This window comes from Pantherophis guttatus, chromosome 2, assembly GCF_059756535.1.
Source record: "Pantherophis guttatus breed Tessera chromosome 2, ASM5975653v1, whole genome shotgun sequence".
Taxonomy (NCBI): domain Eukaryota; kingdom Metazoa; phylum Chordata; class Lepidosauria; order Squamata; family Colubridae; genus Pantherophis; species Pantherophis guttatus.
The window spans coordinates 120,705,933-120,725,066 of NC_142064.1; the positions used below are offsets into that span (position 1 = coordinate 120,705,933).

At 37.9% G+C, this 19,134-nt stretch overlaps 1 protein-coding gene across 4 annotated transcripts in view; it reads right to left on the minus strand.

Moving 5' to 3' along the window:
- Positions 1–19,134, minus strand: part of OTUD5 (OTU deubiquitinase 5) — a 62,020-nt gene that overhangs the window by 35,375 nt on the left and 7,511 nt on the right. For 3 of the 4 annotated variants that reach the window (XM_034434059.3, XM_060683425.2, XM_034434057.3), the window contains exon 2: positions 12,498–12,591. In XM_034434059.3, the coding sequence (XP_034289950.1) occupies positions 12,498–12,591 (94 nt within the window). The remainder of the gene's footprint in view (positions 1–12,497; positions 12,592–19,134) is intronic. The other variant, XM_034434058.3, reaches the window with a different exon arrangement.

Below are 19,134 nucleotides of genomic sequence, written 5' to 3' on the forward strand. Positions count from 1 at the left end.
TTCACTTACATTATAGACTGTTTGAAATGGCTGATCTGGGCATCAAGGATCAGCTATTCTAGGCGTACGAATTACCAGGATGAAGATGGAGTGATGGATGCACCTATGTCACATCCGTAATTCAAAGGAGGGGCAAACTTTTGCAATGTTGTTTCAGGTCCCATAGAATTGTCTGATATACTGTAACTTGTGGCCCTCCCAAAAAAACTTCGGAAAACTTCATATACTTTCCTAATTATGAAGAAGAACTGATATGTTTCACCTGGACCAAATATCTGCCTTAGAAGTAGACTCTCCATCCAGACATTCACACTGCAATGGTGAGGGGTAGACATGAAGAAAAGGGAGGGGGGGGGGAGGGAAAGCTCTGAACTTTAATGAGACTGTCTGAAAGTAAACATCTGAAGAAGGATTCCTTGACACAGGGCAGAGCTGAGAGGAGGACTGTCTTATTTTCATGTCTAGAGAAGCAGAATGCCCATACTACACTGTAAGGAATGTATCCAAAGATGGGTGAAGCAAACAATTGGAGGCACAGCTGCCATATTGTTAGTTGCTGCAGAGTAATGTGGGTTCTGATTCTTCTTAGGGGATCTTCTGTACTAGGACCTAAATCATACCAAGCTGCAACAACAGTAAAGAAATAACTCTTGTATAATAGGAAGCATTCCCCCTGTAAATTATTTCCAATGGAAGAAAGCAAGACTTCTCAGATGACTAGGAAGATGAAATGCTACAGAAGCAGAAGGATTTGAGCTATGTTGTAAGACAACTTGAGACAAAAATGCAAGTAAGAAACTATAGGTAGTTCTCAAGTTATGACCGCAATGGGAACTACAATTTCCATCACCAAGAGATCAGGTCATAAAGCATGACACCATGTGACCACATTGCTTAGCAATAGCAATATTGACCATCCCTATTGCCATTGTTAAATGAGGACCACACATGACTGTGATATCGGAAGAGGCGTGGAAACTGGGTCCCAGGCACTGGACCCGCAGGTGAGAATTATAGGCAAGCAGGCAGACAGGAGCTGCAGCATGGCCAGATGGATGCTACTGAATATGGGTGGGCAGGTACTGTGAAGAAGTGCTATGGAGTGCAAGTGGGCAGCTGCCATGGACAGCAAGCATTACAGAGTGTGGGTGCCATAGGCAGGCACTACCAAGTATGGGAGGGCCGGAGGTGCTACCCAGTATGGGCAGACAGCCACGAACAGGCACTTTGGCATGTAGGTGGGTACTGTGGGCAAGTGCTACAGAGTATAGACAGGTGGGTGACACAGGTGGGCACTACAGAGTCCAGGCAGGTGCTATGGAGTACAAGATCCACATGCCGCCTGAGGGCTCCTCAGGAGAAAAAGTGGCAAGAGGAGACTTGCGACCCCCTGCCAGATTTCCTATGGGAACTGCTCCTAGGAAGCCAGCATGGAAAGTTGGAAATGGTGATCAGGTGATTGCAAATATAATGGCAAGCCAGTAGCCAAGTACCTGCATTGTAATCACGTAACTGTGGATATGCTTTGATGGCTGTAACTTTGAGAACCGGTCATAAATCATCTTGTTCAGCACTGTTGCAACTCTGAATAGTTACTGAACGAATAGTCGTAATCCAAGGACCACCTGTATCATCTCCATAATGTTAGTTAGAGAAGAAGAAATGCAATGAAATTGTTCTGCATTTAGAAAAAATTCTTGGCCTCAGAGAGTCCATCTAAATGATAAAAAATAAAACTGGTAAATGCATCCATCTCTTATCAATTAAAGGAAGAAGTGACAGTAGTTTATTAAGGACATGGGAAAGTAATGCATCTTGCAAATCCGTAAATGTGAGCCACATTCTCTTCTGCAAGAAGGGACTAATGGAAATAATTTCATTTCATACCATCACAAAATGAGAGCATCTGAAAAATTAAGATCGGAAAAATCCGATACGGATCTGAGCCCATTCTTTTTAGTATAGTAAGATATTTAGATGAACAACCCCCATAAAACACTCTCCTTCAGAAATGCTGTCAATTGCCTCTTTGTAAAAGGGAAACTTCCAGAAGTAATCCTTGGAATGCCTGAGAAGCAAGAGGATGATCTGATGTGGGATTAGTCTAGAATTCGTTATGAAATCCATGCAAGATCATTAATTATAAGTTGAAAGTAAGCTAGGCGGTCTCCTAATAATCCATATGAGAAACGTCATGATCAAAATCAAAAACTGGGTATAGGCAGTGCCAACATCTATCAAGAACCAAGCAACAGAACAATATGCTCTTTCTATTAAAAAAAAAATGATGGTCTTTGTTTGAGATGCAAATGGCACCAGGGAGAGTAGCTGAAACAAGGTAACAAATACGAAGCTTTTGAATCCTGTTCTGATGCTGTGTAGCCTCAGCAGATGGAGACGTGATTTGATGGTTGAAAATGAAAAGAATATGGAGTGGAAAGCCAGCATGTAAATGATCTGCTTCACTGTATTTGGGCTTTTCTGGCAATTATGGGTTGATAAAAGGATTGATTCTGAATGGACCAGTGATCCACTCTAGCATATGTAATTAACTGAATTCTGAGGTGCTATTTGGAAGCAGCGTGGCCATGAAGTGACTACAATGTGAGTGACCTCAAGATAGCTGAAGAATATTCTTTCACTTATCCTGATAGTTCCAAAGGTGCTTTTTCAAGAGGCAACTGGACTTGTTTTTCTTCTGTTTTGCTTCTCCTCCAAGAAGCTTCTTCAGCTCTGACTGTTCCACTCCCCTCCATCAGGTCAGAGCTGAAGAAGCTTCTTGGAGCAGTGGTTCTCAACCTGTGGGTCGGGACCCCTTTGGGGGTCGAATGACCCTTTCACAGGGGTCACCTAAGACCATCGGAAAACACATATTTTCAATGGTTTTAGGAATAATTTTATGGTTGGGGGTCACCACAACATGAGGAACTGTATTAAAGGGTCGCAGCATTAGGAAGGTTGAGAACCACTGTCTTGGAGGAAAAGCGAAACGTCTTCAAAGAAAAACCAGAAAGTCCCGTTGCCTCTTGAAAAAGCACCTTTGGGACAACCATGACCTGGATGACTGAGAATCTCCATAGACATTTATCCTGATAGATTCCTGATAATATCTATATTATACAGAGCCCAGAAGAATACCAATTAAGGGAGGTTTGTACCAAATCTTCCTTCTGAGATTAAATCCCACACTGGCAGAGTTGCTGATAAATACCCATTGGAATACAAATTGGAAAGTTTATCAACAGTTGGACTACAAGCAGCAAGATTGTAAAAGGCCACTGTGAAGAATGATTCAAGTCTGCTGAAGCTGGGATCAGAGATTCAAAAGGCTCTACATTCCTTCTTTTACTTTTTGCTGTGGTTTGATTTGGGTGGTAGGCCTCTTTGAAGGCTCTGAATCATTAATAGGCAATTTCCTGAGTGCCAATGCTATAATAGTATGGCGGCTGCTTGAAGAAATGAGGAAGCTGCCATATATTTCTGAGGATATAGTAGAATGGTTAGAAGGGTTGTGGCTACAGTAACATTGGTGTGCATCATTCTTAAAACTATTAGGAGTGCCTAACAAAGAAGAACAAGACAGTTTACTAGACTGCATGACCTCCATTGAGGCAAGAGAGGTAATATTCTTTGGTCTGAGACAAAGCCTGAAAAGATTAGCTCTTCAGATAGGAGCCCTATACTGTGATGGAAAGATAAGAATGCACTGAGAAGCTCTAAGGATTGAAAATGAGATGAGAAAAGATTAAAGAAAACAAGAAAAAAATGTTGATAAAGCAGGACAATCAGCTCAAGAATGAATATGTTAATACTCAATGAATAGAATGGAATAGAATTCTTTATTAGTCAAGTGTGATTGTACACACAAGGAATTTGTCTTGGTGCATACGCTCCCGGTGTACATAAAAGAAAAGATACATTTGTCAAGAATTATAAGGTAAAACACTTAATAATAGTCTTAGGGAACAAATAAGCAATCAAATCATATTAGGAAACAGTCAATATAAATCGTAAGGATACCAGCAACAAGGTTACAGTCATACAGTCATAAGTGGGAGGAGATGGGTGATAGGAAAGATGAGAAGATTAATAGTAGTGCAGACTTAGTAACTAGTTTGACAGTGTTGAGGGAATTATTTGTTTAGCAGAGTGATGGCATTCGGGGAAAAACTGTCCTTGTGTCTAGTTGTTCTGGTGTGCAGTGCTCTATAGCATCGTTTGAGCGTAGGAGTTGAAACAGTTTATGTCCAGGATGCAAGGGGTCTATAAATATTTTCACAGCCCTCTTTTTGACTCGTGCAGTATACAGGTCCTCAATGGAAGGCAGGTTGGTAGAAATTGTTTTTTCTGCAGTTCTAATTATCCTCTGAAGTCTGTGTCTGTCTTGTTGGGTTGCAGAACCAAAACATGATCAAAAACAAAGTGAAAGGGTTCAGCAGGAACTGTGTATATAGTCATATTGGGGGTCCCACCAATTCCACCGCTCTGGTAGTCTCCAAATTAGGCTCTGGCCAGGCATACATCTATGTACATAAATCTCATAGATATTATGCAAAAGCAACAACACACAGCAACTAACTGCAGTTATCAGTTAATATTTTGTTTTCAAATCATGCTCATATAACTTCTTTCAAAATTACACTGCCCAGACAGAAGAGAGATAACATTATGATTTCAGGGGTTACAGAAAAAAAACTTCACATAGAATAGCAACAGCACTTAAGATTTATATGCTGCTCCATAGTGCTTTATAGCATTCTCTGAGCAGTTTATAGTGTTAACATATTGCTCCCAGCAATCTGGATCCTCATTTTACCGACTTTGGAAGGATGGAAGGCTGAGTCAACGTTGAGCCTGTCAGGATTGAATTCCAGGTTGTGGGCAGAGTTAGCCTGCAATAGTGCATTCTAACCACTGCGCCACCAGGGCAGATTTGATAGATTGAAAGGCCAAAAGTGCCAAGTAAATGATAACAGGGATAATGAAGTTAAGCATCTAAGTAAGATGAAGGGGGCAAACAATAGATTCAAACAAGAAACTATTTTATGGTATCTCCAAGGAAAGAAAGAGAGTTAGCAGAACCAAAAGCTTAACTGTCAAATAAAATTAGCTCAATTGTAGAAGGCATGTCAATTCTCCCAGAAACTCAATTATTTAACAAAATAGGCGAACAGCCGGCAAAAAGACAAGATGGAAATTATCTTGTTTAAGGTAATTAAAAGGAAAAAATAGTAAGTTACTATAGAGTACAGAAAGGAATGCTTGAAAAGTAGCACTTCAACCTGTAATATAGTATAGAAGGCTTCTCAACATGTACTACATTTTATATGATTTAATGTGCAAGTGTCTGAAAATGTAGCTCTTTGGGTCCCATGATGGAGATTTATTGCTGCTTTGTGGTTTCCTGAAAGAAAAAGCCTGTAGGACAAAACCACTTATGCAGAGGGGTTTAGAAAGGCAGGTAGACATTCAGAAACAAAAAGGAGCACTTAAAGCTATCTGCCAGCATTTCAAAAATAAAAAAAGGAAGTAAATGGAACATCTATAAATTTTTCCATATGGAATGGGATATTATTGTTAGTGAACTTTCTACAGGAAGCACCCATTCAGCACTTAAAACACAGCTGTTTTACAAGCTTTCCAAATCTATCTGCCAAACTATAATGCTAGACTGTAACTGACATTTTAACATTTCAAGCCTGTATCGATTAAAAAGTCCCAGTTAAGTAATGATACTAGCTCTCTTTAGACTTCACATCAGCAAGGGAGAATCTTTGTTCATCAATGGTAGCACAGTATTTATTATGCGGAGGAGGGTGTGTGTGTGTGTGTCAAGTTTTGTAGGTTCTAACCGGGATGGATTTGATGTAAATCAAGTCGATTTAAATCGTGATTTAAATCATGGTTTAAATCACTAGTATTTTATTTATTTAGTGTATGGCTGGTCACACACAGTATTAAAACACTTCATTTTTACAGGTTAAAACATTTAAAACAATCAAAAAAAAAAGCAGTAAGAAAACCTAAGAGGAAAACAGAAATAACATTTCAGAGTTTAATGTCGAGTTTGGAGATCCAGTCAGCAGCTGTCGTTGTTATGCAGAGGAAGTCCCCAAAATCTCCTGGATACCTTCTGTTAGAGCATTCCTTCACTATATGTTGGATAGTCTGTCGGGGGCCCCCGCAATCACATTGTGCTGAAGGTGTCTTTCCCCATTTATACAAGGAGTCGGCACACACCCCATGAGTCATTCTAATTCTGTTATACGTCACCCATATGTGTCGGGGTAGGTTAAATCCTGGAGGTATACTATTAGGATTAATATGCTCAGAGATATCTTGGGGGGAATAGCTATTCCACACTTCTATCCACTTTTGTGTGGATGATATGTTGGGAGGCAAAGTTACTTGCGTCCGTGGCAATCCTTAAACCACACGTGCCTCCTGGGTGGTGCTAAATGAGTAACAGACGGACTGGTAGCCAGACATCCGCGAGAATCTCCTGGCTTCACACACAACTCCACGGTCCTTTTAAGGACCTTTTAAGTACCAAATCACTAGTAAAAAGGCTTGATTTAAATCAACTCGATTTAAATCATAATTTTTAAAGAGCAACTGTCATCTCTGTCCCGCAACAGCTCCTCTCTGACCCACTATTGACTCACCAACAGTCCTAATATTGCAGAACATACAGCCTCATGCTACATAATTAAGCTCAATTTCATGTTGAATAAACTAAATTATTAATGTATCTTAAATAGAAAACTATTTTATAGATTGTAATAAAAGCGTTTTATTAAAGTAAGTTTGATAAAAAATTTTAAAAAATCAGATTTAAATTTTAAAAATTCATTTTTATTTTAAAAATCATCGATTTTTATCCACCCTAGTTCTAATTACCTAGAAGTATTATTCAATTCCAGTCAGGCAAGAATAATAATGTAAGAGGCAGCTTGATTGGCACCACTTTTGTTGCAGAAGGCCTTTGATTCTTTAGATTGCAACAAAAAGCAACTGGATTACTTGTATGAATCATCTGGAGCAGTCTTCCTCAAGCTGCTGTAATGTTATTGCAATTCCCAGCCAGCATGGGTTATAAAAATTCTACAAATTGCAGTCACAATACATTTGGGGAGTGTTAACTTGTAAAAGGCTAATCTGGAATTCCAGAGGAAGAGTCCTGAATTCAGGCATAGCTTGCATACAAACTTTCAAAATTCAGCATGCTGTCACAAGCAAGGATTGTTGGCCTTAAATAATAATTGTTGACAAATGAAGCATTCCTCCTCTGACTGTATTTAGTCAGCATTCCAAATTCAGACAACATATCAATTTATACATTTCTCACAATGAATATCCATACATGAAAACAAAGAAAAGCAAAATGATGGCAAACAGGTGACTGAAAGTAGCTTGCCCTCTAACTCAGTGATGAATGCAGCCAATGAGTAATAAGGGCAACTAAATTGAATTTATTTACTGATGGAGCAATAGAGGCTAATTGCTAGCTGGTTTGTCCAGATTCATGACAATTGCATGCCTATGTTGCAATTTGAATCCAGACTCATTATTGTAGTGCTATATCCACTTAATCTCAGATAAGCCTCTCTTTTTCTGGCTTTGTCGAAATGATGCTCCATTCAAATTTCACTACTTCATATATTACCTGCTGTATTAATGTATCATATTTAAAATTACCATTGATTATGCTATATTAAAAAAAGAATTGTTTTATACAACACTAAGTTATATATGGGGCTCTGCACAGACCAAACATTTTAAAGTAGAAATGAGGTTTTACTCAGAAAATTCAATGCATGAGTAACAAAGTGGTCAGTATTCTCATTACCACTAGCTAGCAGGAAATTTCTAGCATGTGTTTCTCGTAAAAGAGACCAGGTCACTAGTGTTTTTAGTAAATGTAGCTAGGCTGTGAAGAAAAGAAACAGAAAGGGGTGCTTTCTCACTTAAAAGTAACACTGAATGGAAGTTTCAGATTTCTACAAAAATTTAAAGCCACACATGAATTCCAAGAATGTAGTTTCAGGAACCGTTTCACAATGTTGTAAACAACTGGTTAAACACTGACTGGATCACCGGATGAGTTTCAATTATTTGAAGTTTGAGGAGAGGACATGGTGTTTTGGCTAGTCAATCACTGAATATTAACTTTTTGGTCCTTTTCAGCTTATATCTCTCTCTAGAGAGAGAAGATGTACAGCTTGGTCCAAGAGCCAATTTAAAAGAGATAGTAATTAAGCTACTTTTGAAAAACAAAATCTAACCTAGATCCCAAAGATTGAGTTCTGTATAGACTGATCCCTCTCTGAGCAAAATATTTGAACAAATAGTCAAATGAAACAAAAACTCAGCATATGATTTTTTTTTACATTTTCAGTTCAGACTCATTTTAGAACAGAAGCTGTCTTGAAATGTCTGTGGGTATCAACTATACTCAGACTGCTTCTGGGTTCTGCCCTTGGTGTGCTTTTATTTCTATCCTCCGCTTGTCCCTGGACAGTCTTACTGTTCCCCATGGCTTTCCGCATTCCTGATACAAACACCCATCCCCTACTATCCCACCTGATCTGCCTTCTATTTAATCCCATTTCCATAACTAGCTGTGATACTGCTGTCTGCTCAAGATGATTACATTTAGGGTTGTCATTCTCTTTTTTCCATCTGATTTTTTTTTATCTTATTCATATCTGTATCCACCTCACTGCACAGGTAGTTCTCGGATTATGACTGTAATTAAAACTGGAAATTCCATTCATAAATTGTGGTGGTCATAAAGTGGATCATCAGGTGACCACCTTGATTTTACCTTTTTTGTTATGGTTGTTAAATGAACATAGCAAATTCATTGTTCGCTATTCCCCCCCCCCCTTTTTTTAAACTGGAAATTGAGTATTGGGTGGATATGATGATGATTCAATAAAAAGCCAGAAAAAAAGACTAGAATTCTCCAGGCAAAAGGTGTCCAGGTCTGACAAAACATTTTGCTGGATGGAGAAGGGGACTCACCTTATTTTTATAATGTTGTAAAACAAGTAAATGGAATGTCAAAGGGGAAAAAAGCATCATTTGTACCTGATACTGGTAGTGTTTATGACCAGTCCCGTAGCAACCTTTTGATGTTATTTATTTATTTATTTATTTATTATTAGATTTATATACCATCCTACTCCTGAAGGACTCAGGGCGGTGAACAGCCAAGAGATAAAACACACAGATTACAAAATTTAAAAAAAGTATAAAAACCTAATTAAATAAATTTGGCCCGGAACAGATTAAAACACCCCTATAGTTTTAGACAAATTTAAAATTTACAATTAAAAAGGGAAGTTAGGCCAGGCCAGCCTGTTGGAATAAAAAGGTCTTGAGGGCACGGCGGTTATTACCCAAAGCATCATTAAAACCTAGTACTGAAGTTCTAATGGCTGCACCCACCTCCATGGTCATGTGACCACATTTTGGGCACTCAGCAACCAGTCTCGTCATTTTGATCCTAAGCCCTTTTCAGCCTTCTTATCCAGTCCCTAACTTTGCACAAAGTTCTGTTCCTCACTTTCAAAACTCTTGATTTTCTCTCAGCACTTCTTTTCCAACACTTACCCATCTCTACTATTCTCTTGTCCAAAGGTCCAAAGGTCCAAAGGTCTCCCAGTCCTGAAACACCGCTGATCTTTATCACATGGCTGCCATTTGGTAAAGAAAAGGGGTTACGAACCTTCTCAAATCTCATTATTTTGGGAAGGGTTTGGATCATTTCCTAGGTCTAGCTAATATAGATAGCTCTCATTTAACAATCATTTGAACTTTGAACCATGTTCAAAGTTAGGACAGCACTGAACAAGGAGACATACAACTAATCTTCATAGTTGTGGCTCTCACATTTCCCCACCGTTATGTAATCACAATTTGCGACCTTCACTTCCAGCTTCTGACAAGCAGTTAATGGGGAAGCTAGCAGATGGTTGCAAATGGTATTCATGTGATGTGACACCTAATGGCCCATGCTGGATTCACTTAATGATAGCAACTAGAACTACTGCAACTGCTGTCGTAAGTCTGTGCAGTCATGTGACTTTACACTTTAATGACCACATCATTCAGTGACGGAGTTGCCAGTCCCAATTACTGTTAAGCAAAAACTACCTGTATTTTATTCTAACTAAGCAAAAGTCCATGGAACTGAAATCAACAGTCTTCCCAGTCTTATTCTTACTTTTCCCCTAAGCTCTTCTTTTTTGTTTGCCTACTGAATTTAGAACAATTCTTTGGAAAAGAATACTATCACATATACATGATTGTAGGATTGCACAACATTCTACAAATAAATGCCAATAGAAGCAGAGTTAGAGGTGAGAATTTTTTTTCCAGCCAAAGCGCATAATTTTTCTGCAGGAAATATACTCAAAGCCACACATAATCAGTAGGTACAAATAGAGTTATCTCATAATCATACTTTCTTTCTTCTGATCTCTATATCCCTTTTTCTCCCCAGCAAAATTTTGCTTTGCTACTCAACATTTGGCCTTAAGAAAGTATCCATTCAGAACAACTGTGCTGCAGGAAAGGGAGTGTCATAGCATATGAAGGGGGGGGGGGGGGCGGGGTAACACCATGCCTCCCCCCCCATGAAATTAATCACAAACACATTTGAAAAGCTGCAATCTTTTAAAGTGTCATTGCTATACAGAAGGTACAGAAGGTATAGCACGGTGGCATAGTAGTTAGAGTGCAGTACTGCAGGCTACTTCTGCTGACTGCCGGCTGACTGCAATTTGGCAGTTCAAATCTCACCAGGCTCAAGGTTGACTCAGCCTTTCATCCTTCCCCAGCGGGTAAAATGAGAACTCAGATTGTTGGGGGCAATATGCTGACTATGTAAACTGCTTAGAAAGGGCTGTAAAGCACTGTAAAGCGGTATATAAGTCTAAGTGCTATTGCTATAGCAAACTGGGGCTGAAAGAGGAAGTCCAATTGGGTACATCCAGGTTACAGATCAAATGTTCCCTATCTCAAAAGGACAAAGGTGTATTGCAGATAAGGATGTAGAGGAAAGTCACAGAATATGAAGGAACATCCATGATATGAAATGCAGATAGGAAACCATTTAGGAATTTACAAAGGAAGCACTGCATTATAAAAATTATAAAAGTATAGAGTGACTGAGGCAGGAACAATATATAGTTGAAGTTATAAGAGTCAGTAAAATTAACCAGGGTTTCTGCCTGCCGATGATAATGAACTTGATTTTCACTATTCTGTCCAAGGAAAACTTGCATGATTGTGAACAAGTGAGAGTAGAATTTCAGAGTTAAGAATTCTAGCCTATCAAATAAAGAAGAGTACTGATAGGAAAACTAAGATGTTAAATTTTGTCTGAACTGCTAAATGGGTGGCAAATTGATGAATGAAATAAATGATTAATTAATTTTGGACATACGTACAGAGTTTGAGATCGTATCAAGACTGTGCAGAAGAAATATCAGATCAACCAAGTTGGATGTATTAAAGCAATACAAATATCAAGATAATGGACCAACTGACATTTATTTGCTCCTTAAGCCTGTAAACATGGCCAGAATTTTGCATCCCACCCCTTCAGGAGTGCGGGGAGGAGTGGGGTACAAAAATTTTGTTTCCAGTTTGCAATCCCATAGGCTACCCACCAGTGAGTAGAACACAATAAAGCCTTTAAGCAACAACTGCGCTTTGCCAATATTCCTATTTCCTCATTTATAAGGCAAGAGGCATTCCCAGTTGAAGAGGGTTCTCTGTTTTGGGGGAAAGAAAAGATCTAGTGGTACAGAGGTTTTCCATCGCTGGTATATATATATGGCAACAGATTCTTCCACAAACATCAATCAGATAACCAACAACAGGTATTAAATACCAAAACAGTTTTTAGCTAATAAAATAATAAAGTATATGTGGAATGTTTTTCTTCAGCAAAAGTTAAAAGCTACTAACATTTCCCGCTCAGAGAAAATACTGGAAGTCTGAACTTGCCCAACTATTTGATTCCATCCCATCCCACTACTAGGTCTCTGGCTCAGGTTAAAAGGTTACTTTCATCTCAAGCTGAGTACCAAATTAAATAAATTGCATTAGGGACCAAATGAAAAAGAACCAATGAGGTTAAAAGTGAAAATGTGGCAGTAACAGAGCAGACAAAAAATCAAAATGATCGCCTTACTTCTTATTAGCCAGTAATTGGATCCCATTTTCGATTTGAATTTTTTAAACCCAGCTGCAATACCCAGCTGTCGAATGTTAAATGTAAGTCACCGTGTTAATGATCAAATCTACAATTACTGAAATTTAACACTGGATCTGAAATATTATAATTAACACAATGTAAATATTTGACCTATACGTGAGGCTATATGTGACTTTAAAAACTGAGGGAAGAGATTCACTTCAGCTTGAGTGCTGCCTGCTGTCCAACCTCTCTAAGGTAGATCCCATCAGCAGGCAGGACTTACCCACAGCCCGGAACAAGCAGGCCCCATCTTCCTTCATCTGTTTTATGATGAACCCTTTCTTCTCTCTCAGCGCCTTCTCGAACCTGTGTTCCTGCTGGTGACAGGAGGGGCAGATGTCAGCAAGTTAGACAGCATCCCCATCCCACAAATGAGGAGAGCAACATAACCAACTTTCTCTCCTGATCTACCCATGATTACTTATAAAAAGAGGGACCAGGTGGAAAAACCACATTGGAGAAGAAAGATTATCCACATGCAATAAGTAACTCTGCTGCCCACTAGAGGCTGCCCACACCAAGCAGTGATCATTACAACTCTGGCTTAATGGCCCCTGTTAATTCCAAATTGTGCTGTAACCAAGAATAGAATTATACAGGATTGGCACTAATCGAATCATGCACAATTTTATTTATATGTCTGTTTTATACTTTGCCTTTTTACTTATGTCAGTCAGCTAACAAAAATTTAAAACTGAAACAGAGTATAAAACATAAATTAACAGTAACATTTGTATTGCATCCAATTAATTAAAAACCTGATTGGAAATGTCTTCAGGGATTTTTCTTTTTTAAATCCAAGAGAGTAGGGGCCAAACACAACTCCTAAAGAAATGCTCCTTTTTCTGGGAGCAAGAGAGGAAAAGGCTCTTTTCCCATGTGTGCAGGAAAGATGGATTGTTGACAGCATGGGATTCTTCCTACAAATCTTGACAGATTGTCAGGTTTGCAACAGTGGAAATAATCCCTTTATTGATCCTAAGCCATTTAAGGCTTTACAGGTCAGCCCCAACTTCTTAGATTGAACCCAGTAAGCACAATTCCCATACTTAAAAGTCAGATTAAAGTTCTTCACCTTCCATGCTTGTTGTACAGAGAATGTGAGAGGTCATGAAGCAGGAAGACAGCAGCTAAGGAACTCGTACAGGACAAGGCACCTCTCCAGAGGCTTCGTGATTACAAGCTCATTTTGGTACAACCCCCATATTTTTTGCAAATACCCAGAGCTTTAAGAACAGCATTTAAATCATGCCTGATTGTACAATTCTGTTTTCTGCATTCTCCTACCCATATATCCAGCTCTGCAACCTGTAGTAGGATTAGCAATTTACTTTTTTTCAAAAGGAAAAAAAAAGAACCCTCTTTACATTCTAATTAAATAATCCTTTCTTCTCTCCTAAATAAACACATTCAGTCACTTTGGAAGTAAATTCCACAATTTCATATGGTATCATTGCTTCAAGCATACAGGTAGTTTACAATTAGTGTGAGTTTGAATAGCGCAATACTTGATTTATTGCAAATTATGAAGTGATAGCAACTTGTGTTTAATGCATCTGCAGAATACAGGAGATAGCAAATGCACTTTGCATAAAAGTTTATCCTCTTTTACAGTGTTTAATTAATATGTAAACATTTGTGTTTCATGCTGGAGCCAATTACCCTATTTTTCATAGAAATATCACTTTGAATATTGTAAATTTGAATAATGCAACCATTTTGTGGGATTCATTAATTGTACTAATTGAGATATATCTATATTGAATAGGTACATTACTTTGTTCAAGAAATGATCACATAATGACCCACTGCATACTGTCTTTCAGTAATCTATTAAAGATTTTAGTCATTAAAAGTTGACAGCAACTTGATGGCACACAAGTAATTCGGAAAAACGTATATTAATGGCAATTCAAAAGAATGCTGCTCCAAATTTATTTAGCCTTTTGTCTTTGGCCCAAATAGTTTCATTGCCATCTACTGGCAACAGCGAGAGCTAGATTTTTAAGTAATCAAGATTTTCGTATCCCCTTTGTTAGCAATTCTACCTTTTCATCATTCCCTATCAGCCCCAGTAATATTGAATTTGAACAGATTAGGGAAAGAGAATATTTGTAGAATCGGGGCACTAGATTAGGGACATAAGGAAGACTAGGTGATAGTTCCTCTGGAAACCTCTACTGATGTTTATTTTCCTTTTAATTCTGGCTTTATAATCTTGCAAATATTCAGTTATGAAACAATTTTCTGAAGGCCAAAAAGCAATCTCTAGTCCAACAGAATGTTTTTTGCTACAAGAATTACAAGAAGCGCATAAAGCGGACTACTAATTAATGAATCCTGTTTTAAAAAGGAAAACTGACAGTTCAAAACAATATCTTAGCGGTTACTTAAAAGCTTCATACCTGAAGCTAGATTGAAAACAAAAATTTTCAAATTGATATTTGTTTTGTTTCTAAACTAGAAGTTTAGGCCTACTCCAACTGTGTTCCTTGGAAACAAAGATCAACAATATCATATTGGAAATCATATTGAGAGAAAGATCAACAGGAAAAAATAAACCTGTGGATGCTTCAAGTGCTATGTTTTGGTGCGAAACTTCCTTCTTTGGCTACTTTTCACACTGGCATTCTCACCATCAATTAACACTCAGCAAAGAGAATACAGAGCTGGCTTCTCCAACTACCATAATGTTCTCCAGATGTTTATGACTCTATGGCTCTCCTGCCAATTTAACAGTCTTTATCATTGAAGGGAAAAAAGGGAAAAATGGGGGGGGAACCAATATATTTTTTATTATCCTGTGAAGATTCCTTAGGCTTGTATGCATAAAGAGCCCTATTGAATTCTACTACAGGTAGTCATCGATTTACCACAGTTCATTCAGTGACTGTTCAAAGTTAAGACGGCACTGACTTATGACCATTTTCACACTTATGACCATTGCAGCACCCCATGGTCATGTGATTTACATTCAGAGGCTTGACAACTGGTTTATATTTATGGCCTTTGCTGTGTCCCAGGGTCATGTGATCCCCTTTTGTGACCTTCTGCCAAGCAAAGTCAATGGGGAAGCCAGATTCACTTAACAACAGTGTTACTAATTTAACAATTGCAGTGATTCCCTTAACAAATGTGGCAAGAAAAGTTGTAAAATGGGGCAAAACTCACTTAACACATTTCTCATTTGGCAACATAAATTTTGGGCTCAATTTTGGTGGTCGTAACTTGAGGACCACCTGTATTACCAGGTAGCAACATCATGTGACCATTTAGACTTAACAGGCTTTAAGAGAACTTATACTTTTCACTGGATAAGGCAGGAACACTATGATGCTTATTTTGATTAGTTCATTAGAAACTTTTCTAGGCAATCTGGCACATTAAAATGCAGAGAAGATAAATATAAAAGGTAAATGAACTGTAATTATTGTAAGAAATGGGTACACGCTGCAGCCTGATTATATCACATATATGATGACTCTAATTTTCAAACTTCTTAGCAAAAGATAGAAGAGCTAGGGAGTTATGGTTGTTGCAATCCAGATACTCAGAAGGTTGACCCAGGCTATGGAAACTTCAAGATACCTCAACAACACATCCAGACTTGCTACTCCACAAAATTCACCATTCTGCAGACTCACTATTCCCTAAAGATCAGTAGAAAATACATGGAATATTCTGCTTCTCAATCTCTCAATCTCTAACGTTCTTGTTCATATTGTTTCGATTCAATAAAAAAAGCCACATAGGTATCACTTCAATTGTTAAAAATCATTTATCATTTTTCCACCTTCGTTGTCCTTCATCTATCAATTCACTTCCAAACTGAGGTCAGAAAATAAACATATAAATATATTGAGATATGAAATTAGAGTAGGTAAGTGCATGGTTGTAGCACAAAGGAAACCAGCTGAAGTCATGACTTTATACAGACAATCTGGTTATATACATCAAATTTGCAAGTGACCTTCAATCATTCATAAGAAATGTGTAATACCCCTATCACAATCATGCTGAAAAATTGCACACACATACAGTATAATTTGCCTAGCCACTTTGCAAAATATGAAAATGAACATCTTCCTTTCTTTATATCCTTAACTGGGGAAGGGCAAGGCACAGTTTTCATCTATTCCAAATCGTATATCATAACCATGAGAAAGCTTTGCAACATTGATTTCTGTTTCAATGGCATGTCACATATCAAATGTTCTTAGAATAAGATGCAACCCTTGCTCAAAGCCTAATTTATCTGTGATTATGATGTAGTATTACATAGCTTTTTTACAAGTAGTCCTAGGCTTATGGCCATTTGCTTAATGGCAGTTCAAATTAACAGCCTCTGAAAAAAATCATTTATGATCTAAATTCGAATTTACAACCTTCACCTTACCCCCACAGTCACATGATCACAATCTGGGCATTTCACAACCAGCTCACATTTACAACTGGTTGTAATATCCTATAGTCACGTGAGCACGATTTGTAACATTTTTTTGCCAGTTTTCAGCAAAGCACACCATTCATTAAGATAGATTCACACTTATAATCACAGTAACTTAACTTATGACCATGGTAAAAATGGTTATAAAATCAGGTCTGGTCATATGATCTCAAGGATTTACAATCAAAATGACTTATAACAGAAATTCCTGTCCCAACTGTGGTTTTATGTTGAGAATTACCTGTATCTAAATAGTTCAAACTCCTTTTCTGTGCAAATCTTTATTCTTATACAGAACCATGCACGTATGGAATCCAACTTCATTTAGTCAGAGCCCACTGACCTACTTAATAGCACATTTTGCAGTGTTGACCTAAGCAAAAATTAGATAGACCCACTTTGGTGCAGTGGTTAAACATCAGGGTAGAAACCAGAGCATTAGTTCTAGTCCTGCCATAGGCACAAAACCATCTGGGTGATTTTTGACCTGTCACTCTCTCTTAGCCCTAGGAATGAGGCAATGGCAAACCATTTCTGAAATCTTGCCAAGAAAACTGTGGAGGCTTTCCAAGCAGTCACCAGAATCAATACTGATTTCAAGACCCCTGGCCAAATAAAACAAAAAGCAAAAACTACATTCAATTTACTCCATATAGGCCCCTCTAACTGTATTCTTATGTAACTTGCAAAATCCTTGACCAACTTATTGAGTGAAGGTGGTGGGAGTTACAATCCAACAAATGTGGATGCTTAGGTAGATGATTAGAAATCACCACAGTAGATACTTTCTATAGAACTGTAGAAAGATTAAGGCAAAAATTCATCTAAATCTCTTTTCAGATTTGCTAATGCATTTTTGATGAACAAGTAAGCAGATATAGAGAGATCAGTACATACAGTTAAGGGTCATATCTACTAGAATCATGAAAAAGAATTCAACAATAGTAGGACACTTCATAGTAAATAACTGTCTACTCAGAAATATGGTAAGTATCTTGAGTCACAGCACCTAAGAATACTCTGACAGTCATAGATATGAAGATGACAGGGATAACACATTTCAATTATATCTGCACATAAATTTATTATTTTTATACCTTTTCCCAAAACTACCTGCTATGCTTAGAACATTTCAGAGAGATTATGATGAGCTGCCCTGCATGGTCTGAAATAACTTGTATTATGTAGGTCTTCTTTAATGAGCTCCATAATAACTGTTGCTTTATTAACATAATTTCTGGTCCTATGTTAAAATACTAGGGTAACATTCTAGCTGGCTTACAACTTGGATCTCTTATCCCTAGGGAAGTTGCCGGACTAATTCCCCCCCCCCCCCCCCCGCCCAAACTGCAGAGTCTATTTATTAAATAATATAATTGCCAAATGTTAATGTTCCACCTCATTGAAACAGGTATGATGTTACAACTTTCTAAGCCTCTGAAACAACCTCATACTCACAAGATTTTTTTTTTCCCCAAAAGAGGAAGACCCATTCAGTGGAAGACAGCAAGTGACATAGACTAATATGAATTCTACCAAAATATATCTTCTCCCCCTTTTTTAGAAGAAAGGGCAAACTGCTTGGTTCAACCCTAAAACACATTGCTCACACGCCCGATTGTATTATTCCTCATAATTATTGTCGATAGTCCAATCATGTGCATCTTAACAGAATATAGAATACCAATTAGGATCTGGCACATTAGTACCACAGACTTACAAACAGGGTATCAAGCTGGCCTGTCCCAGAACTTAATTGAATTGCACTGCTATTCAGAAGCCTTTTAAGTGAACTAAGAGCTTTTTGATTTGATGCTTTGTGATTATAGACAAATTAACTTGCCCCAAACTTTTTGATACATCAATATAAACATTTAATGGGCTTTTTCAGTTCACAAAGCTTGGCAATTTTCCAAAGCAACTTGCTTTGTTGTTTAATTGTTGCATTTAATAGGTTTTCCCTCAAATGCTGGACTCAAATTCATAGTGCTAGAGTTTAAAACAGCTGCTTTGCCTTCTTTTTCTATGGCAGAGGGAATTAAGCTTTTTAATGTATTTAAATTGCTGCATCTCCCAGAAACTTAAGTTAAATTCCAAGCCAAGTGTTCTGCTTCAACCATTTGACATCCAGATTTTGCATCAATTCTAAAAGAAGGCTAGGGTGATAGTATAGAATATTCCAGGTACTTTTTTGTCACATTAACATCACTTATCTCTTTAGCTGAAATAACTTCAAATGGTTTAATTTTACTAAAAAGATGCCTATATGGAGTGATCCTACGGCAGATTTAAAGGCAAGGAAAGCACAATATTTTAAAGCTAAAAACATGAATAATTTTGCTCTGGAGCCACTCTGGTAGTGCCTATCTCAAATTAGCTTCCCACTGGAATATTGGGATGAAGAGAATTTACT